This window comes from Pelodiscus sinensis, chromosome 16 (assembly GCF_052426305.1).
Source record: "Pelodiscus sinensis isolate ZL-2025 chromosome 16, ASM5242630v1, whole genome shotgun sequence".
Classification (NCBI taxonomy): Eukaryota; Metazoa; Chordata; order Testudines; family Trionychidae; genus Pelodiscus; species Pelodiscus sinensis.
The window spans coordinates 6,706,698-6,733,146 of record NC_143067.1 but is presented as its reverse complement, the minus strand read 5'-3'; the positions used below and the strand labels follow the sequence as shown (position 1 = coordinate 6,733,146).

Genomic DNA, 26,449 nt, shown 5'->3' with positions numbered 1-26,449 from the left:
CCTAACGCTTTTTGAGCTGGCCCGTGGGCTGCATCTGGTTGCTTTGTATTTATATCCTACTGCCCGTACCACTGAATTTCCAGGTGGTGGCTCAGGCAGCAGCGTCCTGTTTAAATGGCTCATAGGTCCGGGTCACGGTGCTACCCTGGCAGGGGCTGGAGCTGCGGGTGCTTTAAATAGCCACAGCAACGTGGGGTGGTGGCCAGGCAACATGGTAGCAGCAGGGCTGGTAGCCGTGAGCCCTTTTCTGTGTTTTAATTCAAAGCCTCTGGCCCCAGGCAACTCTGGGAAGAGGCTAGTCTCCAGGCCCCGCCCCTTCTTCCCCAAGCCCTGCCCCTTCTGGAGGTGGAGCCAGCCTGTGACCACGTGGCAAAATTTATCAAGAGACACACCCACCCTGCGAAAATTATTGACCACCCCTGCTTTATAGTGACAGTGGGAATGGAAACTTACAGGGTACACACAGGGGGGTAGAACAAACTGAAGTCTAACTTCACCATCCCAGTATGAACTAGTCCCCCACCATGGGATGAGAGAGTCCCCCTCAGCCACAGCATTCTCAGCCAGCGGTGCAGGGAGACTGGGTTGGAAACGGGGATGGTGGTGCTAACCCCTCCCTCCCCAAAGTGGACAGTGGTGACCAACTAATGCAGCCAGCAATAGGAGAAGTCTGGTCCTACGGGATGTAAGAGAACAATGGCCCGCATCTTTACCTGCACAGAGGCGATCACGGCAGGGGTATCGGTGCTGTTACGTTGTGTGAAAAGATGGGCTGACCCCATTAGGATCTGACAGCATGATTCCCGGGAGCCTAGCTATCCCATGCCAGACACAGGAACCATACACTCCACCCTGTGGCCTGCCTTCATCCTCCTGTGGCCATCCCACCTCCTTAGCTCTTCTGCATTGCAGTGGCAGGGCCCGTCTTTGCTGCCACATGACTCCCTGCCTCGTTTCCTTGGGTCTTGTGGCCACGTGGCGGAGGTGGCTAAACAGCCCCAATCAGCTGCGGGTCATGCCTGGTGCTCGCTGCTCCTTAGGGTCTTCTCTGGCCCTGGGGCACAGACCCACAGAGTCTTCCTGAGCTAGCCCCATGCAGGAAGAGCCTTGCTTCGAGGTGGTGCGCTAGGCTTGCAGCCTGTGGTGGTGAAGGGTAGGGAGACCAGCTCACTTTCTTTTGCTTCCGCCTCCAAGGTGCTGCCCCTGGAAAACAAAATGAAGAATCCCCGGCAGTTCCCTACGATCCTGTATGTGGGAATGGCCCTCGTCACCGTCTTGTACATCAGCCTGGGGGTTCTGGGGTACCTGCGATTCGGAGCCGACATCCAGGCCAGCATTACTCTCAACCTGCCCAATTGCTGGTGAGTCTCCAGTCAATGTTACTTACTCCTTCCTGTCACCCAAGAACTGGGATCGTCCGGTGACATTAATAGGCAGCAGACTTAAAACTAACCTAAGGAAGTAATTCACACAATGCACAGACAACCTGTGGAACTCACTGCCAGGGGATGTTGTGAAGGTCAAACTAGAACTGCTTTTACAAACCCCAGCTAGTTAAGTTCATGGAGGTGGGTCTCATCAATGGCTATTAGCCCAGACAATCAGGGATGTAACCTCATATTCTGGGTGTCCCTAAACTTCTAGCAGGGACTGGATAATGGGCTGGATCAGTCAATAAATTGCCCTGTTCTGTTGATGGCCTCTGAAGCACCTGGCACTGGCTGCTGTCTGAAGAAAGGACACAGAGCTAGATGGACCAGTGTGACTGCTCTTAGGTTCTGTGTGCATGGAGGTTGCATTGCCTTTGCCCTGTCCCACATTATTAGAGGGATAAATACCAGGGAGGGAGAGGAATTATTTAAGCTTAATACCAATGTGGACACAAGAACAAATGGATATAAGCTGGCTAGTAGGAAGTTTAGACTTGAGATTAGACGAAGGTTTCTAACCATTAGAGGAGTGAGGTTCTGGAACAGCCTTCCAAGGGAAGTAGTGGGGGCAAAAGATCTATCTGGTTTCAAGATTAAACTAGATGGGTTTATGAAGGGGATGGTTTGATGAGATAACGTGATCTTGGTAACTAATTGACCATTCGTTATCAGAGGTAAATAGGTCAATGGAGGGATGATAGGAGTTACTATAGAGAACGTTCTTGGTGTCTGGCTGGTGAGTCTTGCCCGCATGCTCAGGGTTTAGCTGATCGCCATATTTGGGGTCTGGAAGGAATTTTCCTCCAGGGTAGATTGGCAGAGGCCCTGGAGGTTTTTCGCCTTCCTCTGTAGCATGGGGTACAGGTCACAGCTGGAGGATTTTCTGCATCTTGGGGTCTTCAAAGTATTGGAAGGCTTCAATATCTGAGAGATAGGTGAGAGGATTATTGTAAGAGGGGTGGGTGAGATTCTGTGGCCTGCACTGTGCAGGGGGTCAGACTAGATGATCATAATGGTCCCTTCTGACCTTAAAGTCTATGAGTCTGCGGTAAGGATGGTAAGAGGCGTGTAACTGACTAACCGTGGAGTCGATACAGTTTTAATTTTGCTGCCTTCATTCCCCTATCTTTGAAACTGAAGTGATAGGGCTGTGAAGTCAGGGGTTTAAAAGCTCTTTGAAGTTAAGTGCCAGCTGTGTTTACTGGATTTGCATTGTGCGTTTCAGTCCAACGCTCTTGGCTTATTCATCAAAGGCAACACATAGCTACGGGGTGCTTGCAGGAATGGCTTGCGTGTGGCCTTTTGATGGATGTGTGTCAGGAGGCAGCCCAGGCTGCCGGCCGCTGCCTCACGAGTCACCAAATCAGAATTTAATCTAAATAGAAGCTGGTGAATTGTCAGCTGTGGGGGACTGTCTTGTCTAAGATGGCCAGATGTTGAGGCTGTGTCTTATATAGGCGCTTGTTACTATCCCGCTCTCCTGTCAGTGTTTCACAGCTGAGCCTTGTCACCATGAACAGGATTTAAAAAGAAAATTGCTTGGCCCCCAGAAGTCCAAACAAAGGTGCTGCCAAGTGCTCTCATCTAAGCCCTCCAGCTATAGAGCGGCCTTCTTTTTGTAAGACACAGGTTTCAAAGGCCTCTCTGAGGGTATGTCTACACTGCATTCCTCTTTCGAGAGAGACCTGCAAATGCAGGCAAGTGAAATTGCAAATGAAGCCGGATTTGAATGTCCCGTGCTTCATTTGCATAATCGCGGCCGGCTGCTTTTTCAAAATACCCTATTTTAAGATAAACGCTGTTTAGACCCGATTATTTCGAGAAAAACCCCTTCTTTCAAAAGAACCCTTACTCCTTAAAAAATGAGGTTTAAGAGTTATTTCGAAAGAAGGTTTTTTTTTTCGAAATCACCGCGTCTAAACTGTCCTGGTTGTACAACTCCTAAAAAGTTGGTTCTCTTGCCCGTAGTTCCTTTGACATGGCCCAGTGTGTGGTAGCCCCCAGCCATTCTTGGTCTGAGACCAGGGCCGTTCTCAAGTGGAGAAGACAAACTCCTTCCCTTTGTCTCGCTGGCGTGTCTCACTGGAGGAGGGTGCCTGGGGTGACCGCTGCAGACTTGGGCACTGGCGTGTGAGCAAGGGTCCCGACCGGGCCACCCCCCCCACTCAGCGCTGCCATGTGACGAGTCCCTTCCCCCAAACGCTCCGCGCCGAGCTCCAAAAATAGCCTGTTTGGTTTTATTTTAGTAGAGCAGGTGAAAGTGCAGGCGGCGGTGATGTCGGCGTCGCGTTGAACTTCCTAAGCCTGTGCTAATCCTGGCCGTGCAGCCCTTCCCCCGCGCTGCGGGGAAAGACAGGCATCAAAAGCTGTGAAATACTCGTGTCTAAAGCCGATTAAACTGCTTGGAAGGCCCCCTTGATCTTTTTCATTTGAAGGCAGAGTAGACTCGAGCGTGCTGCAGGACGAGGAGAAAAGGAGCGGGGGTTTTTTTTTCTTCCTCCCGCCAAGAACCCAGATTTGGCTAGCGAAGGCAGGGATGAGAGAGCCCAGGGAACAGGTAATGAGAGACCGCTTCCGTAACTGGAGTTCCTTGGCTGGGAGCCGGCGTGGGTGGCGGGTGGTAACTGACGTCAGATCAGCCATTTCCTGGTGAGCGGGTGGCCAGGCGGTAGGGATTAACCTGGCAGGTGGGCCCTGCAGGTGCAGCTGGGGACTGTGGTCAGGCAGCTAACCCAGCCGGGGCTGTGCACAGAGGCCGTTGGGCTCCAGTCAGCAGGAGTGTGGTAGCCAGTGGTGTTGTGTGGGGGTGTGCTCACCAGTTCAGGTCCCTGGCCCCTGCCACCCGCCCCGCTGAGGGTATGACACGTCTCCCTGGCTGAGCAGTGGGAGAAGACGGCAGCAGCTTGTTTTCAGCCAGGGGCTGACTGTGCAGCCTGTAGAGCTTCCCCCAAAGCCAAAGGTATTTAGGTGCCCAGACATGCAACGCCACATCTAGTGGGACCTCCCAAACAATGCCAGGCAGTATAGGCACCCGACTCCCATTGTGTTCAATGGCAGGTGCTTTCCTTAGACAGTTTTGCAAATCCCTCCAGGCACCCAGGTGCATCTTAGCACCTACATACCTGTGTCATTGTGGCCCTTGGTACCTTCCTGGTGGTCAGGATGGGTCAGAGCTCTTGAACCACTCGTCGTCGACAGCTCCAGTCCTGTCGGCTCGTAGGGCACCAGCCCACGCTGGGATCGCTCTCCTGGTGGCTGCAGAGCCCTCTGCCAGGGCAAGTGCCTTTCAGCTTTGGGCTGTAGGCAGGGGTGGGGAGCTCTTCTTGGGTTGGGGGCCACTGACCCACAGAAAAATCGGTTGGGGGCCACACAAAAGTGAGAAGAGCCAAAAAAAAAAAAAAAAAGATTGAGAAGGAAAAAGACACCAGTGTCTGGGGGGGGGAAGGGGAGGCAGGCAAGTAGATTTTATGCACCCTGCCCCCAGCGGAATGCCTCTTGCGCTGCTTCCCAGGCAGGGATCGAAGCCCACCTCTTTCCCAGCCGTGGCCGTGGTTTGGCTTTGTCTTCGATCCACCTCGGAGGTGACGGGCGTCCCCTGTTCCCTTGCAGGCTGTACCAGTCTGTCAAGCTGCTCTACTCCATTGGGATCTTCTTCACCTTCGCGCTGCAGTTCTACGTCCCGGCTGAGATCATCCTGCCCGTGGCCATCTCCCAGGTGCCGGAGCGCTGGGCCCTGTGGCTCAACCTGCTTCTCCGGACGTGCCTCGTCTGCGTGACGTGTAAGTAGGCGCCAGCCCCCTTGGGGGCGCTTGGAGGGGCGAGGGGGCGCTCAGGAACTTGAGAAGCCAGGTCAGCGTGTGGCGGGTGCGAGCGAGTGGGGTTTCCCCCTCCCAAATCTCTGTAACCCACCCCAGGGTGGCAGGCAGGGCTGTGCCCCCTCTCAGGTCTTCACCCCCTAACCCCCTCCATGATCTCCAGCTGCGCGTCGTCTCTGCCCTCTTGGCTGTGCTTGGAGACCCTGCAGAATCAATTCCTCTCTCCTGCGTTTTTAAACGCTGACCAGTCTGCGTACAGCGTTGGGACCAGAATTTATGGCAGGGGAGGGAGCGGGGTGGGAACCCTTGGAAAAGCGTCGGCACCTAATCCTAGAATCTCCGGCAGTGCTCACTGGCCACAGGTCTGCATTACCAAACCTCCGGGCAGTCCGGCGCCCCTTGGTACGATGGGGAGGCTCTGCCCAGGCCAGCCCGAGGCCTGGGATCAGTGGCATTGCTGGTTAGGACTTGCCAAGCATCTGTTCCTTCCTTGCCCTGGCTCTAATCAGCGGCTGCCCTGCTTGGCTCTGCGTGAACCCAGGAGCCGTGCGTTGGAGCTCACTGGAAGCTTGCATGGGCCTGGCCCCCGTTGGGTCGCGTATCGGGGAGGCGTTACTGAAGTGCCGGTGATCAGGCCCTGTCAGAAAGCAAAGCATGGGGCAGGCCCCTTGGTGCGCTGAACGCGCAGTCCAGTACCGCCCTGTCTGCAGTGTGCACTGCCTCGTCGGGCTCGTGCGTGCTCCTGACAGCGGCTAGCTGCTCTCCCTGGCTTGTAAGTGGCTCACAAGCCTTCGGAGAGGAAACTTCTTCCGGTGACTAAAGTTGCTGGCGAAGACGGTAGTGGGGGGGCAAGGCAGGGCGTGGGGAGTGTGTCCAATCAGCCAGGCTCGCTTTCAGATAGACCTGACCTGCTTCTCCAGGCCTCTTCCTTTCCCCTCCTGGGGAGTCTGTTTAGAAAGCGAATCTCTGTGGCTGCTGCAGAGAATCTCCACCTCCCTCGTCCCCACCACAGGACCACTCTTAGCCGGCATTTAACGGCAGCGGGCAGGAAGGCAGAAGGGAATCTGGAGATGATGCGTCGGTAGCTTCTATGGCGTGAGCCTCAGCCCTCCTGCCAGCAGCTCATCGGGGGGGGGTTTCCTGGCCCAGAGTTGTGCTGCTGAGGGGGACTGTTCCAGTGTCGTAGGCCAGGAGGGTGACGCCCTGGTGCAGCTTTGCCAGTGGCAATGTTGGCTTTCACCAACCCGACCCCTATGCTTCCACTCCGGGGAAGCGCTCCCCCTTAATCCAGAGTGGATGGGCCATTCCTCTCGTCTGTCCTGGCTCTTTGTCCGACTACCGAGTGGCTGAGCCCAAATCGGTGTGTTAACAGAGCCGGCTAATGGAACGGGCCACCCCCGGAGCAGGGGGAGCAGCTCCTATAAGTCGCCCTCGTGTGGATTAGCCCCAAGAAAAGCCCTCGCCCCAAGGGACTTTGAAGGCTGAGAGATTGGGTGCCGCCGGCAGGTGGTTGGAGTTGGTCTTGCCTGCAAGCTGTGCAGACTTCCCGCGTACCGAGGAGTTGGCTGAGATGAGGAGTGCATCCTCCATCGGGCAGGGGCTGGTCTGGGTCTGTCCCTGGCTACCCGGGAACAGCAGCCGGCGATGCTGCGTTTCACGTCTGGCTGGCGAGAAGACTGCACTCCTGGCCCTCCCGTGCAGCCCTCGCCAGGGCAATCGGTTGTCTCGTCTCTGTGTTGTCGCCGCATGGCACTTTGAGCCCCCAGGCAGTAGCCAGTCTCCTAGGACAGACTAAAGGCTTGTACTGATACTGCCCACCCCATCCCGCATCCTCTTCAACATCTTGGCCCTCCTTTCAGGGTGCCGGTCGCCTCTGGGCTACAAGGCAGCCGAGATGCGGCGTCTGGTGGGACCCAGAGCCAGCGGTGAATGGAGGAGCTCTTGGTGGCAGGCCTTTGCCTAAGGGGCGCTTTGCCAGAGGCTTGGTGCTTGTCAGGGGACAAAGCAGGTCGTGTGTCTGTGGGCGGGTCTCCTCTGGAAGAGTGCAAGCAGCCAACTAGCCTTCCCAGTCAGGGGTACAGAACCGCGGCTGCTCTCGTGCTGGCCTCTGCTGTCCCCTTCGATACCACGGCAGCGAGCATTAATTCACCGGTTCCGCAGCAGGCTAAGGCCGTGGGCAGCCAGCAGTTCTCACCAGGCTGGGTGTGTAAGGGGGCCAGTGTGGACGGGCTCAAACTGAGTTAGTGAATTCAGTGAGAATCGCTGTGTAGCGGGTCCCTGGGTGGGCAGATGCCAGAGCTTTCCTCTGAACCCTTCTCTTCGGACCTCGCAAGCCAGAAGACGCGGAGGGGGCGGGGGTGGGGGACCATGGCTGCCACCTCCTTTCCAAACCACTTACGGCCAGTGAGTCCTACAGGGAAATCACGAATTGAGTTCAGCTTGTTTTCCTGCATCCCGTTTGTCCCAACAGCAGTATCTGCTGCTAGAAGCCGACTTCCCCACCCCAACAGGCTGGGGGGGGGGTTTGACTCTGGCTTTGGCTGGTTCAGCCAGGTTGATAACCCCCGACCCCCCGTCCAAAAAACCATCTTTACATGCACACACCCTACTGCTCCGCTTGCTGCTTTTCAGAGCAGAAGAAGTGGGTGGTCCCCACCAGAGCTCATGCCACCATCCACTTGTCTTGTCGGTCTCTAAGGTGCTGCAGGACTTTTCGTTTAAGTTTTTCCAGTTAGACTAACACGGCTCCCCCTCTGAAACCTGAGAGGCAAGAGGAGTTTCCATCTGACATTTTATCTCCTCCCACCCCACTCCTTAGATCTACTGTCCAACGGCGTAATAAGCAGGGCTCGACAAACCGCTGTTTCTCCTCGCCCGATTTCAGCCGCTCGCTCTGTGTGCCCAATTCACCGGCGCTGCACGCCTGCGCAGTGCTGGTCTGGTGCGCGCGGGGCTGGCGAGTAGCTCTCGCTGCAGTTTGTCGAGCCCTGGTAATAAGCATGGACTTTTTAATTCTTTACTGCAGGGGTAGCCAACCCATGTGGCTCTTCAAAGAAAAAATTATAGCTCCCGTACCCACGGCTCTGAAAGGGGCATTGCATTTCGGTTTGAAAGAGACCGAGTCAGAGTTGCTGTGTCCCGTGCAGACTTCAAAATGGCTGCCTTAAAAGGGCAATGCCTGCTTTGCTCTTAAAACGGCAGTGGCCAGGCTTGGGGTTTTTTTTCTCCCCCTCCCCCCCCCCCAACAACTTTTTTCCCTTAGCTCTTTGTGCTGTATCCACCACTATTTTGGCTCCTCGTCTGTAATGGATTGGCCACCCTTGCTCTACTGACTTATTCGTTCCTCCCTGAGTTTGAAAATAGGAATTAGAAGGAGAGCAAGGCAGTGTGATGCTCATCTTCTCTGCTCTCCTCTGGACGCAGGGCAGTACCGGAAAGATCATACTTACCCTCTGAAGAACAGTCCTAAATAAGAGGACAGGAAGTTACCAGCATTTGGAGGGCTAGCATGGGCTAGTGTAGATGAAATAGGGCATGCGGTCTCCTTACTACAGGAGACTGTGCTACAACAGAGCATTCCGAGAGCCCTCGGGAGCACTTCAAAACCTTCACTGCTCTCCCGGTGCAGCCTGTCTGGGTCTAAGAGATTCCAAGAGCCAGAGCCGACTGCTTCAAGCAGCTACGTAGACTAGCTGGAGTGAATCCAGAGCTGGAACTGAGCGGCTCTGACAAGGCTGGGAAAGAACAACGGGTTAAAGCAGATGGGTTTTGGCAGGCGGTCCCACAGAGGGCGGATTAACCATCGCCACAGAGGTGCTAAGGGGGCGGTCAGGGGCGCGGACCCCTGACGGGTTTGTGCATTGGGAGGGGTGTGAGTGTAAGAGCGCAGGCTCTAAGGGGATCAGGGCAATTAAGCGGTTTGCATGAATATTAATTGGAATGTGCTAATGGCCTTGGCACAAGCCTGCGTCACAGCCTCGGTGCCCAAAGTGAGGGTGCTGTTTGGGGTTTTTTTAGCTTGGCACTTCAGAACCTACCCAGCTGGAAGCCCTTTGCATGAATATCTGTGGGAAAACTCCACAGTCGTCCCCTGAGGCGGCAGAGCAGCAGCTGGCGGTTTTAGGTTTGCTGCTTGTTTTAATCTCGTTTGCTTTGAGACGCCGCGATCCAAGGAGCGGTAGGGGCCTTGCGATGGCTCATTTAGCAGCCTGTTCCTCCGCTTGTCCTGCGCATGGTGTCTGTAGGGCTGTGCCTTTGGAAGCTGGGGTGGGGGCGGCAAAGGGGGAGGAAGAGGTGAGAGGAAAATGAGGTGCAAAAACAGGAGGTCTGGCTCTTGTTACCCCTCAGCACCCTCCCTCCTATCCTTAAGTTCATACCCTTAGCCTGAGCCAGAACTCAGCAAGCACCAGACTTGGCTTAAGCAATGGGACAAGGCAGCCCCTTCAAACTGCAGCATTGGAGTTGGTGACTTCCATGAAGATCTGAAACCTCTTTCCTTATGGTGCTTTGGGTGTGATCCAGGCTTCCTTTGCTCCCTCGCCTGATGGCCGATGGACTCTGGAGGTAGCTTGTGGTGCTGGTGAGGTCTCTGCTTGTACATAGCTGCCTGTAGCGCAATATGGCCAATGCGGTGTTTGGGCCACCGGCTGAGCCTGCTTCTGAGGCCTGGGAGCCAGAGACCCGAGTTCTAATCTTGCCTTTGATGCTAACCAACTCTCCTGACAAGCTGATTTGCCTTGAGGTGTAAGGACTGCGCAAATTGAGAGGTTGCTTCGGCCGTGTAGCTATGATTCCTGTTCAGTTCAGTGGGAGTTGTACCCTGTGAGGGCAGAGTCGGGCTCCAGTGTGGTCAGAACACTTTAAATTTTAAGATCTACAGCCGTATTTTCCCCCTACAGAAACATTCAGGCTCCGAGGGTTTTCTCTTTAGCCCCCTGCCATTATTATTTGGGTGCAAAACTGTCAGAGGGAAAACAAGATTTCTCCTTTTTCCATTGCTCAGTTGTAGGCCCATCAGGGCTTGAGACTCAGCTTGTTACCCAAGTCAGGGTGTGTGATCTGCGACTTCATGGTCCGGGCACACAATTGCTTAGATTAAAAGCCAGTTCTAGCATGCTCCCTGTGGGTGGGCAGTCTCTCTTGGAAAAGCAGATCTGGTGATGACGTAAGAGAGAGAATTCCAAAAGTGCCCTCAGCTGCGGAGATCTCTTCATAAAGAGCCTTCCATACCCTGCAGCTGTCTCTCCCAGCTATTGCTTTTTACCCATTGTGGCCACAGGAGAGAAGAGGAGAGGGGCCATTGTGATCCTGGCAGGGTTATTACATTGGGCCCTCTCTGCTTAGTGCCACTTCTGTGTTTGCAGACTGCTCCTTGTGCTACTCCAGCGAGCATCGTGATCAGCGATGGGCAAGCTAGCCTAGGGAGCAGGACACGAGTGGCCTCCATCTCCGGAGCCACAAGCCTGTTGTAACCAAGACGCTGTCCCGGGATAGGGTAGTTGTGCTCACTGCGCTTGCGTGCCTACAATTTGCGGGGGGCCCCGACTGAACCGTAGCAGTGCTGGGATTGGATGCAGAGGGAGCGCATGGCACTCAGCGTTGTGTGCAGCCAGCATGCACCTCCCTTCCTTTACCTGCGTGTCACTGCAGTAACAGTCGGAAAACCCTACGTGGACGGAAACCAGCAGAATCTGGCACCCCTGCAGGTGGGCAGCGATCACCACCCTGTCTTGTGGGCCACACGGAGAACCCCGATGGGCCGCAGGTGCCTGCCAGTCATCCTGATCTGTCTTGTGCCAGCAGCAACTTATTTGCAGAGGGTAATTGACTAGCTTTAGATGAGCAGGTCCCACTAAAAGTTCAATGCACCGATATTTCTCTAGCGCAAACCACTGAACTCCAGGCAAACGGAGCAGGGGCAGGAATACTGGAAAAGTTCCAGGAATGCCACAAGGTCATAAATTGCTCCAAGGCGCCCCCTGTTGGCGCTAGAGGATGCTGCATTATGAGCTCGGAGAAGGAATCGCTCACTCCAGCGCTAGTAGAGTGAGCTGCTTGCTGGCTTGGCTGTGATAATGTCTCCTATTCTCTGTGCTTCTTGCTCAGTGACCGTGCAGTCCCCTTTGCTAGCTGCAGCATGCCTTCCCGGGGGCCGGCTCCTGCTACCTGGCCTACAAAAGACCTGTCGTCTCATTGAGGAAAGCCCTGTATTGGCCAGAACTCCGGTGCGTACTCTAGCACCAGGCGGAGTGGTTTGCGGTTACTTGCTTCGCCCACGAGAGCTGTAGTCCTCTGTGCCTCGGATCAGTCTGAGACCACGTTCGGCTCCCGTGCCCCTGACCTTCCCAGGGAGACTTGCAGCAGGACAGGGGAGGTCAGACTGGACACCAAGCCTTAGTCTAAACTACAAACGTACGTTGGTGTAATTGCATGGCTCGGGCGTGTGGAAAATCCACTGCCCCGGGATGCGCTTGTACCGACCGAATTCCTGGTGCAGACGGTGCGGTGTCGCCAGGAGGGCTTCTCCTGCCAAACTAGGGTACTTAGCGCGGTTCACCCCAATCCCAGACACCTGCCCCTTTTGCGGCGTGAGGGAGAACCTGGCGCACGCCTACCTTGAATGCGCCAGGTTGCAGCCCCTATTCCGGCTCCTCCAGAACCTCTTATTGAGGTTCTGGCTGCACTTTTCCCCTCACCTTTTTATTTACGCACACCCAATCCGTGGCCCCACAAAGTCGCGAGACCTCCTCGTCAACCTCCTCCTGGCCTTAGCGAAAGCTGCCATCTATAATAGCAGGAGGAGGAGGTTAGACGAGGGGGTTCTCTGCGACTGTGGGGCCTATTTCCGCTCTTCCCTCGTGTCACGAATCCGGGCAGAGTTCCTCTGGGCGGCGTCCACTGGCTCCATCGACAGCTTTGAGGAGCAGTGGGCGCTGTCCGGGGTTCTCTGCTCGGTGTCCCCATCCGGCTCCCTTATTTTGAACCTCTAGCCCGCACTTCTTGATCCTTTAGTCATTATTTGTCCCAAGCAATCAGTTGGACATGGGTCCAGTGTCCCTCCCATAAGGCTGGGGAGGGGCTTTTAGAAGGTGGGCGGGCTTTGCCCGCCCACCATCCCATGATTTCAAATAGGCCCCCTCTGCAGCAGCTCCCTGGCCTCCCTAGTCTTTACAATCTGAGCAACTTGCATTACTACTTTTGAGATGTAGATTTAATTGCATTAAGTGGAAATGCATTTTCCCTGAATAGATGTCTATAGTTATGATGTGGCTTAATAAACCATCTTGTATGAATAAAAAAAAAACAAAAAAAACTAGGGATGTAAATCCTTAGTCAGTTAAACGTACGTTTAACTGGTTCACTAATTAAAGGGGTGAACAAGGAGGCCTGCCCTACTGTGGACCAGCTGCTCTGCCTAGTCTGGAGCAGTCCCCTGCCCGCAGCAGATGAGGGGGGAGGGGGTTGCTCCAGCCCCCACCATAACCATTAAGCATCACCCATTAAGGGTGAAGTTTCCCAGTTAACGTCCTTATGCCAAACACAGCTACTGCCTCTGTGGGGGGTGGAGTATTTACACTGGCAGGCGAAACTCTCCCATTGGCGTGGGTAGCAGCTCCACTACGCACCGCAGCAGCTCAGCGTGGTAAGGGTCGACAAACCTGAAGGCTACTTTCCCCTCCCCTTTTTCCATATGCACCCCGGATATAGGCAGGAGCAGCCACCAGATTTGTGTGCTCCCGGGGTCACGGTCCCACTAGCGAGGGCTGACATGTGCTCTGCACCCTGTTGGCCTCTCACTGCCGTGGCCTTCCTAGGAGACGAACTGCCGCGCACGTGTGCAAAGCCATGGATGGTGTGAGCGCCGCACGGGGACAAGTCGGTCTGAACTCGGGAGCTGCTGCCTGTGCGGTGACACTGGGTGTTCCATTCCAGCAGACCTCCCTAGAGAACAGATTTCTGAGCTAAGCTCTCTGCCCTCCCATCCCCCATGGCCAGTCTGAAGCTAATCCGTCAGGCTTGCCATGCCGTGGCAGTAGATGGCTCCTGCTTCCAAGGCCCGGAGCTTGCAGCATCATTGGAAAACTGTCAGAGGAGTGGACTGACGCGAGCTGCTTACAGCAGAGGGTCTGTACTTTGCTTTTTAGTGTCACAGGGCAGCTTAGCAACCGAACCCAGTGTAAACCCCATGTCTGGGCGGCTGCAGCCTCTTTCCCGCTCACACACGTGGGTGGGACGAGGTGTTGGCCCCTTCCGAGCCAGTGGCTGTCAGAGTTGAATTGATGTCTCGTCAGAGGTGCAAGGTGGCTGCGTTTCCTGGCTGCCCCAGTCCTGCTGCTGTATTGGCAGAATGACCCCTGGACTGAAAACCTGGGTGTCGGGGGCTGGGATGCAGGCTGAAAAGAGCCACGTTTCCTTCCAAGCATGTTGCTTGTTCCGTTGCACAAGAGATCTCTTTTCTGGTGACCCATATTTAAACAAACAAGCCCTGAATGTAAAAATGCAATGTTTAACGACCTTCAATTTTGTGCTTTCTGTATCTTGGCCTCAGAGGAGTTGGAGCCTCCTTGACCCTCTATAACTGTGTAGCAGACAGACGGTATATTTTTGACAGGCCATGTTTTCAAAGCAATCAACCAATTTCCTTTTCTCAGTGGTCATTGTGATTGCTCTTTGAAATGCCCTACTTTCACTGCGGAGAATCTTTTGTTCTGCAGAATCCAGTTTTCTTTCTTTCTTAGGATTTTCTGTAACTGAAAAGCCTTAATAATGCCATTGCGCACCAGAGATGAAGGGGGTTGGAGAACTCCCTACTTCATCGTTTCCTCTTCTAGTAAGTTGGCTCTCTGGGGCTTTGACCTTTACAGCCTTTTTTAAAATTAATTACTTTATTTTATTGAACTTCTGTCTATGGTGCTTATCAGCCCCACTACTGTAGTGTTGGAGTTTTTAATGCATTAATCTTTAGGACAGTCCCATGAGATAGGGAAGTGGTATTCTCTAAATCCTGCTAGAGACTCTAACGACTCACTGTGACCTTGGGAAAGTCACTTAATGTCCCTTTGCTTCCATGAATGGGGACAATCACATTTAGCAGGGATGTTGAGGCTGATGGCTGTTTATCAATGGAAAGTGCTTTGAGACTGCTCTTGGCTACAGCCTTTCAGCCAGCTAAGTATAATTATTAGCACGCTCTTCCTACCTGTTGCTTTACTGGTGTGTCACTAGAGTGCCACGGAAGTGAAAGTTGCCACGTGGAGGCAATAACACAAGAGCAAGTAGGCCCAGGACCAGTCAATGGGATTGCCGAGAATATTCCGTCTGGCAGTGCTAGTTCTCCAGTGTGACGGAGTAACTCTGCTAATCAAACCGCCATTGCACACTGGTTCAGCAAGCCAGGTTCCCGACAGGATGTTACTTATGATGTGGGACTAGAACTTAAGGATCTGGTTAGCTGTCCACTCTGACATGTTCATCTGCTGCTCTTGTGGTTATTTCCCCTATTCTCAGCAATGTCCCTCCATCTTGCTGTTCCTCATGAGCTGTAAACCCTGCAGATCTAATTAGACCTCTTTTTATATATATATATATATATATATATATATATATATATATAAAAAAATAAACCTCATCCATATGTCCCCAGGTTAAGTGCCGTCCTTGGCGAAAAGTCTGGGTTTCTTGGTGCTGTGCCTTTGAATTCAGGGCAAGCATTTGGAAACAGCTGATTCTCCAGAGCCACCAAGTCCTGTTCAGTAATTTGCTGTGGCTAATTAGCAATTGAGATTTCACGTACCTTTTTCTGCCGTTCTTGCAGCGCAGTTGCTTCGAAGGGCGTGTACGTTCTTTCTTTTTTCAGTCCGGCACCAGCGGCTTTTTTGCAGTCGTCTAAATTCAGATTCATGTAACCGCTGGGCAATTTTCCTTTCATCAGCCTGCAAAATGCAAACCTAGGGCTCGGGATATCCGAGTCTCGCTGCCTGCCCTGGGCTGGGGAAGGAAGCAGTCTTTTCCTGAGGCTGTTTTGCCTAAGCAGCCCCTTCCAGTTCAGCAGCCTTCCAAAAGACAAGTTGTTTTTGTACGTGTTTGTTCAGAGCTGTGTTAATTCATTTAAGTAGACCCCAGCGGCATAGGAAAGAGGCATGAGAAATTTCCTTGTGTTCTCACGTCCGAGGGCTGGCCCAGAAGAACTCCTCTTTGGCCAATCACCTTTGCATTCATGAATTTACCGGCAGACGCCAACAGTTGCCCCAGAACGGTTTCTTCTCCCTAACTTGCTCCCTTTCAGCTGGGCATGGAAAATAATCCTCCCTGTTATAAGTGGTCATTGAGTCTCGGTGCAGAGGCACTGCTAGCTGTCCTGTGTCCATCCTGTGGATCAGTGGGCTTCCCCTCTGCGTTGCGCTGTCAATCCACTACCGCTCCCAGCTACTCTTCAGAGAGGAGAGAAACGGGGAGTCGTGAAATGAGCGTTCACTTGTCATGTAGGTGGTTGCTCTTGCCTGCCTCTTGAATGAGCCTTGTTGGCAACGTAACTGGACCACAGTAATCTTAAAGGCAGTCTACCTAGGTAGTAGTCATTCTTCGGGCAGGTCTACGCTTATGTTGATCTAACTTGTGTCGCTCAGGAATGTGAATCCCAGACCCCCCCTTCGCTGAGGGCTGCAAGTTACATTGACCCCACACCAATGACACGTCAGCGGGAGGTGGTCTCCTCTTGGCATAGAGCAGGGGTGAGCAATAATTTTTGGTGCTGGGACCACTCCAAGATTTTGGAAAGTGGTCAAGGGCTGCACTTTTCTGTGGAGGGAGGTGTGGGGTCTAGGATGGAGGCTGGGTGCAGAAGGGCACATGGGGTAAAAGACTGGGGTGCAGGAGACTGAGAGCTTGAGGGTGTTTGGGTGAAGGAGGGGGTTGTGATCTGGGGCAGAGTTTTGGGGTGTAGGGTCAGGGAGGGGGTGGTTTGTTTTTTTTTTTGGCTCACTTTTTTTCCTCGGCTCTGTGTATCCACTATGTTTCGACTCTTTGTCTGTAGCGGGTTGGCCACCCCTAGAAAGTAAGAGAAGCGTGACCAATTGTGGAGTATGAGCAAAACTCCAGTGGCGATTCTACAAGGCTGGGGAGCTCCAGCTACTGGTGTAACAGCCGGGCGCTCCGGGCCCTGGGCCATTTCCCCCCCCACCACCAGTCAGTGGGCTTGGTGAAAAGAACGAGCACACCAGTAACTGAGCTGCAGAAAGGAAGTGGCTCTTTCCGCCCGTGGCCTCAGCTCAGTTCTGCTGCGGTCTGAGACGCCCTTCACTAGAGATTGCAATGCTGCTTTTCCTCGCCCCTTTTCGGGGGGCTTTTTCCCGTTTGATCTCGGCAAGAACGCACATCCCCACCCAGGCCCTGTTGCAGGATGGCAGCGCGGCCTGAAGTGAGCTGTGGGTGACGTTCCCTCCCCTGCCCTGCGGGAAGAAGCTGATGAGAAACGTCCTCCCGCTCTGTTGAATAAGTCGCCACGGGGGAGAGGGTGGGATCAAAAGGAGCGACCCAGTTGGGGTGAGTTTGCCTGGGCTCCGTGGGAATGTCACGGCAGCGCAGGGGTGTGGCCCCCAAGTCCCCTGTGCGGGTGAAAGCCCTGGTTGGTGGTTCAGCTGGACTGGATTCAGCAGCTCCCATCCACTTGCATCCATCCTACTCCCTTTGCTGGCACGGTCCTTGGGAGCCCCTGGGATCTCCCTCGCCTTGTACTTGGAGCAGAATCACAGCTGTCATGGGATCTTCTTTTCCTTCCTTCGAATGACTCACTCTCCTCTTTGTGCCCCAGAGATCCGCCAGCCGAGAGGAAGCCAGTTCTGGCTGCCCAGAAAGGTCGAAGGGGTCTTCAAACCCTCCATATCTATCTGTGGTCACTGCCCCACTTGGGCCTTTCCTTGTGTTTCCCTTAGAGCAATGGTGCTATTTAATGTTTCATTCCAGACACACCCTGACTGGCCTCCCCCCCCATCTTAATCGTCCTCAGACACATGCTGCAAAGTGCTGGATGTTCTCCCCTATCGCCGGAGGGCTTGGCTGCTGGGGGGTGAGCTGCCCATTCCTCCCGCTGACTTCTCCTCGTTGCTTCTCGCCTCCGCTTGCTCCCAACCTGCTGCTGGCAGCTGCGGCGCCTCAGCGCTCCCCTGTGCAGGGCTGAACCTCCCCGGGGGAGACGGCTGGCTGATCCCACCGCACGGATGGGGCAGCTGCCGTGTGGTTGTCTTGGCCGCGCTGTGGCGCTTTGTTCCGTGCGACGTCTCTCTCGGGGAGCGCCGAAGGCTGTATGACCCACGCCCAGGGCCGAGCAGCCAGGCGCTGTGTGCACCGCCAGCCCTGCGTGGCTCGTTTTTGTGCCATCTTGTTGGGGGGAGAGGGTGACCGGAGGGGTCCTCACTTCCCTCCACCAGGATCCTTCTAGTTTGACTACGGTCCTCCAAGCCTTCCATCACCGCGACCGCCTCTTCTCCTTTGGGGCGCTGCAGGCTCTGAGTCGGAGCATCACTGTGAGACCGTCCCTTCCCCTTGGCCCATCTGCCCCATGACAGCTGGCTTGTTCCACTGTTTTCTAGCAGCAGTTCGGTAACTTGATCTCCTGCACGCTCCAAATCGCTCCCTCGTACCCCCAGACTTTACGGCAGGGTGGGCAATCATTTTAGACGCGGGGGGAGGGGCTCTTCACTAATTTTTGAAGTGGCCCTGTGCTGCCCTGGAAGGGGCGGGGCCATTGGCAGAAGGGGCGGGGCCATTGGCAGAAGGGGCGGGGCCAGGACACCTCCGTGCTCCCTCTCCCACAGACCCTGATTGGCCTGATTGCGCAATGCCGCTACGCTGATTATTTTCAGGAATAAGGGCATTGCGCAAGAGGGTTTTTGTTGCGCAAGAAGGGGCCGTGTAGACAGCTCCTTCTGGCGCAAGCGCCTCTTCTGCAAAAATGGCGGCTCATTAGGTATGCAAATGAGGCTCGGCGATATTCCACGCTTAGCCTCATTTGCATATTTCTCGTGCAAGAAGCCACGCGTGTAGACCTAGCCGTACTGTCCCCGGAGGCAGGCCAGAGACTCACGTGCCCACGGTACAGTGAGTCGTTTGACAGAGCTGGGCGTAAAGCCCAGAGAGCCGTGGCCTGTGCCACCTCCGGGGCGGGAGAGGCTGTGGCGGGATGGGATCGGGCTCTACCCACGCTGTGCGCTGGCCCAGAATGGGGCAGGGAGGGGAGAAGACACCCCAGCTTCTGCCTTCTAGCAAAGTTTGCTGTGATTGGTGGGCGGGGGGGCAGAGCGATTCCCCTGTGGGGCCGAACACAGAGCCCAGCTACCTCATTGGCCTTGCAGTGAGATGGCCTGTGTCGTCCCCCTGCACTCAGAGGGCAGCGGTCCCGGTGCCAGCACTAACCGCCCTGTGCTTCTCTCCCTCCCCCCCCCTCCCCCAGGCCTGCTGGCGATCCTGATCCCCCGCCTGGACATCGTCATCTCGCTGGTGGGCTCCGTGAGCAGCAGCGCGCTGGCCCTCATCATCCCGCCCCTGCTGGAGATCGCCACCTATTCCTCCGAAGGCATCCACCCTGTCACCGTGGCCAAAGACCTCCTGATCAGCATCCTGGGCTTCGCGGGCTTCGTGGTGGGGACCTACGAGTCCCTCTGGGCACTGGCCACGTCCCCAGTCTCCAACGCCACCCATGCCTCGGGACCGTGACACCGTGCCCTGCCCGGCCGTACCGCCCCTTTGGGTTTTCCTCAGAGTCGCGGCCACTCTTCCCCTCTCCTCTTCAGACGCGTTTGTCCTGGTGAAAAGCGTGAGGGCGCACCCTGGCTCCCTCTCCTCTTAGTGTGCAGTTCCCCGTCGGGCTCCAGGTGGCCTGCAGTGGTGCCTGGTGGCCTCCGGTCGGGAGGCAGGGCCTTTGTTTGCTGCTGGCTAAGATGGTGTCCAGGTGCCAAGGTCCTCCAGTTTTAAGAGGGCACGTTTCTTCCCTCCCCTGGGTACTCTAGAAACCCATGGGCTCTTCCAGGGCTCCGGAGTACAGCTTCACAACCACTCTGAGCCTTCCCCAACCTCCCCAGGCGTTTTGTGCCAACTTTTTTTTCCTCCAGCACTTTCTTGTGGCCACAGAGAAACTCCAGCCGATGAGCGACCCATTAGAGCCCTGGTCCCTAGGGGCTGTGTCGTCTGGACGTTACAGAGGCCACAAGCAGGAAACTGCACGACGAGAGAATCTCTTGTGTGCGCCGCCCCGGCAGGCTGCCAGTCGCACCCTGTCAGACGCTGTGTAAGCAGGGCCTCAGTGCGGCAAGCGCTCTAGGGGAGCAGCACCTGAGAGCATCAGACACCATTGTGGATGGGAAGCCGTTCTGCCTGGGTGTGTTTCAGCCTAGATCCTCGCCACGCTCCATCTCTGGCTCTGTCCCGCCTAGATGTGAGGCGCGTGGGCTTTCTGCGGAGCAAAGTTGCAGAGGCTGAGTGGGGGAGGAAGCAGGTGGGTTGGGGTTCAGGGGAGGGGGGGGGATTGTGCTAAATCCCTGAGGCCGTTTAGCTGTGGTGTTTGTTTTTTTAACTGCGGGAGGTGGGGTTTCTCAGAAGCATTAGGAGCAAAGAGCACACAGAGCAGATTGTGCTGGTGTCTAGGGGCTTTGAAGTACTTAACTCCTGAGGCAGTTTATTGTGTTCCTGGACTAGGAGCCAACGCTCCTTTTCACTTGGATTTTCACAATAGTGCCTGGGATGGGGTGCTCCCTTGGTGGTGGTACTTTAAGCTCACCCCTCCCCTTTTCCTCTTCGCCACCCTGCCTGTAAGGGATGGCTTGTGTTTACACCCACCGCAGCGAGCGCCCCTGCTCCGGTGCTACCTCCCTGCAGGCTAACATGGCTGCATCTCTATCACTATTCTCCCTGCGGTAAGTCACTACTAGCACTACCGCTGAATCGGGTTAGTGACCCTGCGTTCCTCTTCTCCTCCCCAGCTGGGATATACCCCTTGTTCTTCAGGGCATTAAGCAGCGACTGGGCTAGCTGCTAAGCAGGAAGAAGGGTGATCTCCCTTGGTCCGTGAGGGAAGGCAGCTCTCTCTCTCTCTCTCTCTCTCGTTCCCCTCTCTTTCATTTACCCTGACTTTGCTCTGGATCTCTGCATGGCGAGAAGCCGTTGAAAGCTTTGTCGGCGCCCTGCTTTGGTACGGCCTGGCTCGGCACCGCACCGCATGTCCCGTTCATGCGGCTTGTCACCGTTCATCAGTGACCAGACGACGCGCGTCCGCCATCCCGAGCACGGATGCAGAGTTTGACCTAAAAATCTTTTCCCGCTGGTTAGCGCAAGACGGTGACGGCCTCTGCCTCCTGTTAGCTGACCAGCGGAAGTGGAACACTAATGAGCACGTTGCTCCCCTGCCACCTCCGCCCACCCCCACATGCTGCTCTTGGCCTCTAGGCAGTCCTGTTTGGCTGCTGCGATGGTGTCTTGTCTCTGTCCTCTCCCTCTCCCCCACCTCCTCCGGTGGAAGTGGCAGTTCACATTAACCCCAGGGCTGCATGAACCTCCCCTCCCTCCCTCTGTCTCGTATCGGTGCACTGTGGGGGTGAAATCACTGATCGCATGCATCCTCTTTGGCCCCCAGCCCCTGTCATTTAAAAGCTGCCGCTGTCGGTCGCCTGGTGCTGGTACGACACGGTGCCGTTCTGGGCGCTGCGAGCAGAGCGCTTGGCCAGCGCGGAATTACAGCTCGCGGAAACTTGCCAGCTCGCGGCTGGCTCAGAAGAGGGGGAAACGGTTTTGTTGGTACTGCCCAGGCCGTCTGATGGTGTTTAATGGATATTACAGAAGTGGCCACCTCGGCTTTGGGAGCCACTGGTCTCATTTTACACACGTCTCATGCTGTCCCTCTTCGCTGCTGGGGGGGCTCTGGTTCTGGTGTGGTACCACCTCTCCTGTCAAGGGAAGGAAAAGGCTCTTCGATGGCAGAGCAGAGGGGAAGAGCCTATGATGTGCCCATCAACCCTGCTGAAACCCAGGACAAAATTTGCTTTCGATTTGCTCTTGTTACACAGGGTAGAAACTCTGTTCAAAGTCAAAGGAGCATCCCTGAATGTACCCCAGATGAAAACAGCATTTGGTTGCTGGGGTTTAGAATGAACTGCTGACCTGGCAGTTCAAGTAACTCTGAATTCAGACTATAATCAGTGCTGAAGCCCTCATGTTGGAGGTGCTTGTAGATTCTTGTGATCAGGACATTATTCACATTTTTTGGAATAGCTTAAATTTTGGGCCTTTCCCCCTGCATGTAAAGGAAAATAACAGGGTGGGGAACAAGGTGCATTTACCTGGGGCTACTCATCCATGGAAGGGCTGATGAGTTGCTTTGGACTGGATGACCTGTAAGACCTGTCGTTTGATTTCTGGATTGTCAGCACAGTTAGGGACCAGGAAAAGCGTGTGTGTAAATAAATCAAATCTAATCACGTGGACATTTTTTTGTGCCTGCATATATGTATATTGCCAGTACACAGTATGTATATCTGCACAGTGAAAAACGTATGTGTATTTGGTGTGGTACCTGGATCATGCACTTTTTGTTTTATTCAATAAATAAGGTCTATATTTTTATTTTATTACAGGCGTCTGTGATTTTTTTATACTAACTTTATTTTTTAGATGTTGGATAACATTTATCTTTTTGGTTAAATGGCCATTGTTTACTGAACCAGCTATGATCACTTTATATTGACAAGTAGGTAATTCTTATTGAGCACCGGTCAATACTGTTTGGCACTCTGAATGGGCAAGGTGCTTTATCAGTGACCGGAAAGTCCAGGGTCCCAGCCCTCAAAGGTAAATGATGAAATGGCCTGTCAGGACCAGGATGTAGGTGACTGAGCTTAGAGGTGAATGTAGAATGGGGTGGGGTGTAGATTCCCTCTCAGCTGTGCAGCAGCGCTGCCTTGCAGCTGTTTAATGAACCCCAGCCGGCCAGTGGCTCAGAACTTGCCCATGGAGCTGCCTGACAGGAGGAGGGGTACTTCTCCCTCTGTGACAGCAGCAGCTCCCTGCTGAGGATAGAGCATCAGTCTGTCCCAGCCCGTAGGGAGGCTGTACCCCACTTCTAATTGTATCTGGTCTTACTCATGTACAGCCTATTCCTTTGAAGCGCTGGGTGTCCTCTGCATGTGCTCTGAACTTAATCAGTTGAGCTTGTTTCATTGTTTGACTAAAGCACAGAGAGGTCATGCAGTTTAAGGAGGGAACTGCTTCCCCCTCCTCCCATGCACTGTAGTTTGGGTTAAACACGTGTGGGTTTTCTGGTTACACCAATCATGGCATATGTGCTGTGGATCAAGGAAAAAAGCCAGGAATCCATTAGAAAATAAAGACTTTCTAATGGAAGAGCTCCCAAAATCTGGGAAAGAACAGAAGAGGGAATCACCAGGTGATCCGTTCCATTTCCTTTCCCAGCCTCTGACAAATAGAGGCTAGGGACACCATCCTTGCCCGTCCTGGTTGGTTGGCATTGACAGATCTGTCCCCATAAATATATCTAGTTCTTAAGCAATAGATGCCCCTGCTTAAGGTGAAAAGGCTTTTAATTGAAGCCCTCGGCTAAAATCTAGCAGCTCTGCTTTAGGCTGAGCTCCTAACCCCACTTAAGCTTTTTGGGAGCTCCCAGAAATGGAGCAAAGTCCTGAATTGCTCTAAGCTTCCAGCCTGGCCCAAGTGTCTGAGCTGTGTCTCGTGCCAGGCTGCAGGAAGCTCCCAGCCATGGGGAAGGGATGGAATAGATGTCTGACAAAACTTAGCTCCTGCACGGCACCGAGTCTTCAAGGCTAGAGTGCTGGTTAATAGATTTTTAGCCTGGTGGCAAGTCATCTACGAGCCAAGAGCCACAGGCAGCCCCAGTGGGTTTCTCTGTGGCCCACGAGATGTTTTGTTTAACAGTTGCCCATGCACGGAGTTGCCAGATTCTACTGGTTTCTGACCAAGTGGCTTTTTTTCCTACCGGTGTTATTGAAGTGGCATGTCAAGCCAGGGCCTGTGACGTGAGGTACATGCTGGTTGTACTCAACAGTGACTGCCATGTGCTCCCTCTGCCTACAATCGAAGCGCTGCGACGGTTCGTTCCCGCCCATTCTAGGGATGCGAGCACAGTGAGACCGGGAGATGGTCTTAGGTACGGCAGTCTTGAGATGGAGGAGGGCCACCCACCCATGCAGCCCACTCCCTAGCTTAGGTTGGCCATCGCTGTTTCAACCAGTCGGCCCCACTGCATGACTTGAAAATGGAATGTTGGAGCCAGCTGCAAACACCGGGCTCTCTTCCCGCTCCCAAGGAAACTCCACACTCGCGTCGCCCCAAGATAACGCCAAAGGCTGCGTTAGCTCGAGACCAGAGCCTCTCCAAAGAGCAGGGGTGGGCAAAATGTCCTCCATGGGCCGGATCCGGCCTGCCAAGTGGGTGGATCTGGCTCATGGAAGCCCTACTGCTCCCCCACCCCAGGCCAATTAGGGGGTAGAGGAGTGCCCAAAGCCTCCTCCCGCCCTGCCAGGAGCACATGGCACTTGGAAGTGGTAGGCACTGCTCGTAGGGCAGGAGGCGAGCAGAGGCGGCTCTGCATGCTCCCCTGCCCCCCAGTCCCTATTTGGCCTAGGGGTAGGGAGAGTGTGGGAAGTCTCCTCCCATGCCGGGGGCATGGGCACCTAGCGAGAATATGGGGGGGAGGGGCAAAGGCACTCCCTCATCCCCAGACCAATCATTGTCTGGAGGTGGGGAACCTGGAAATATGGCCACGCCCCTTCCGCTTGATGCCCCACCCCCTCCCCTTGATGCCCCGCCCCTTCCGGTGTAGCCCGTGGCCACTTCAAAAATTTCCAAAGTAGCCCCTGGCAAAAAATTATTGCCCGCCCCTGCCAAAGAGGGAAGCATTCCTGCATTCTACGTCGCTGCATCTCCCTGAGTTTCATCACGGATCACACACAGTTACCAGTCTCACCCTTCCCCAAACTGTTCCATGGACTTGCATGTCTGTTTTGTTATGAGCTTTAATAAGGTTTTTATTAAAACCACAGAATACACTCAGGCAGCTGCTAGAGCGTGGGGACTAAGGAAGAGGGTTTTTTAAACCCTATTGTGCAGTAATCAGCCAAAATCATTACAGGCTCTAGTCTCTTTCTAAGCATCTGATGTCAAACAGACGCTGAGTCTGTTCTAGGCTCAGCAATCTTGGGCGTAGGTCTTCTCTTTCGAGCCCCGTCGAGGGCTGCACAGTGGAGTTTTGTCACGGCTTGGCTTTTAATGCTTACAAAGGTCAGCGTCCTGATTGGGACATCGCCTCTGTGGGTTTGTGACGCTGCACCTGACGCCATCAAGTTGTGAGCGAGTCTCTTCATGTTGCCTTCCCCCAGTGCAGGTAGCATGTGTGAGTTTTCCAAAGCACGCCACGCACTCCTGTGCGTGGAGTATCAATAGGCTGGAAATCAATCTTTGCATTTGATTCATTATTATTTGCCATTTGGAATCCACAGGGTGGCCAGCCACTGCTGTGGGAAGCTGACAAATGGCAATAAAACTACTTGGAAACCTATTTCTGGAGTGAGCGTGGGTATGAACACATTAGCAATGATGGAGTATTTTTTAAAGAGATCAGCCAAGATCCGGCATTCTCTGTTAATGAGAGCTGACTCCCTGCAGGTACATTTACAGCAGGGCTTAACTTTAAGCTATGCAAATTGAGCTATGTCAAGTGTGTAGCTTATTTCCAAATCGAGCGCTCTGTCTCCGACTTTCCTTACTCCTCATACAATGAGACTACGTCTACACTGGCATGATTTTCCGGAAATGCTTTTAACGGAAAAGTTTTCCGTTAAAAGCTTTTTCGGAAAAGCGCGTCTAGATTGGCAGGACGCTTTTCTGCAAAAGCACTTTTTGTGGAAAAGCGTCCATGGCCAATCTAGACGCGCTTTTCCTCAAAAAAGCCCCAATCGCCATTTTCGCGATCGGGGCTTTTTTGCGGAAAACAGAACTATGCTGTCTACACTGGCCCTTTCGGGCAAAAGTCTTTTGGAAAAAGACTTTTGCCCGAACGGGAGCAGCATAGTTTTTCCAGAAAAGCACTGATGATTTTACATGAGATCGTCAGTGCTTTTCCGGAAATTCAAGCGGCCAGTGTAAACAGCTGGCAAGTTTTTCCGGAAAAGCTGCTGATTTTCTGGAAAAACTTGCCAGTGTAGACGCAGCCTGAGGGTTACAGGAGTCGGAATAAGAAGCCCTCCAGCTTGACAGTATTTTGAGATAACTGCCTGCTGTGTCGATGCGGATTATGTTATTTCAGACTAGTGTTGCAGTGTAGACGTACCCTGACACACTCCATCACACGCCCTTGTTTCCCACTGGTTTATAACTTTGTCCAGTTTTACCCAACAGGGTTGGAATTTTCCACGTGGGATGAAGTGCTCTGAACAGCCCAACCAGTTGTTTCCAAGAATGAGATCGGGGGGGAGGAAGGGGGAGAGATGTTCTGCTAATTTAAATAAAAATAAAATCTGGGCTGCTATGTTGAGAAGCTGCTGTGCTTGAGATCAGGGACTGAAAATGGGCAGGTCCATCGCCACGGAGTCAGGAAGGTGCCTTTTACTGGTCCCATTAAAAAAAAATTGACCCACTTTGGCCAAGTTAGGAGCCTTTAGAGAACCTGCTCCCGCCTGCACCATGAAAACGTCTTCAAGTGTCTCAGCTAAAATCGCCAATGTTCCCACCGGCACTGGGCATGCTCCATTCCCTCCACACTCCTTATAGGCTGCCCTCCTCCCAGAGTGACTGACACGCTGCCCCCCAGGTTGCAGGTTTCCTTGCAATACCTCCTCCTGGGCTCTTTGTTCCTAGGTATCTCTCTGTGCTGACACACAGGCAGGCAGAGGGAGGAGAGGAGGCTGACTCGAATGCAGGGGGGAGCAGAGGGAGGCAGAAGACGGGGTAGGAAAGAGATGGGGACAGAAGCCGAGGATGGTGGGATAGTATGAGAAGAGGGTGAAACGTGGCCAGGAGACCGAGGAGGAGGCAGACGGGGAAAACTCTAGAGCGAGGAGAGGAGGGAGATGAGCGTAGGGGGAGAGGGCAGAGTAATTTATAAAGTCTAGAGAACACACCACTCAGCCTGGGCAGGAGCCCAGGGGCTGCATTGTGTTGCTATCTAGTCAACAGCTGTGAGTCCCC

At 54.0% G+C, this 26,449-nt stretch overlaps 1 protein-coding gene across 4 annotated transcripts in view; it reads left to right on the top strand.

The window, feature by feature from the left end:
- LOC102444659 (proton-coupled amino acid transporter 1) overlaps positions 1-21,858 on the top strand; it is a 52,504-nt gene extending 30,646 nt beyond the window's left edge. For 3 of the 4 annotated variants that reach the window (XM_075900580.2, XM_075900579.2, XM_075900578.2), the window contains 3 exons: positions 1,195-1,361; positions 5,040-5,209; positions 18,693-21,858. In XM_075900580.2, coding sequence (XP_075756695.2) covers positions 1,195-1,361; positions 5,040-5,209; positions 18,693-18,955 — 600 coding nt within the window. In that variant the 3' untranslated portion in view covers positions 18,956-21,858. Of the gene's footprint in view, positions 1-1,194; positions 1,362-3,865; positions 3,988-5,039; positions 5,210-18,692 lie in introns of all 4 variants that reach the window. The other variant, XM_075900581.2, reaches the window with a different exon arrangement.
- Positions 21,859-26,449: the final 4,591 nt, after the last annotated feature.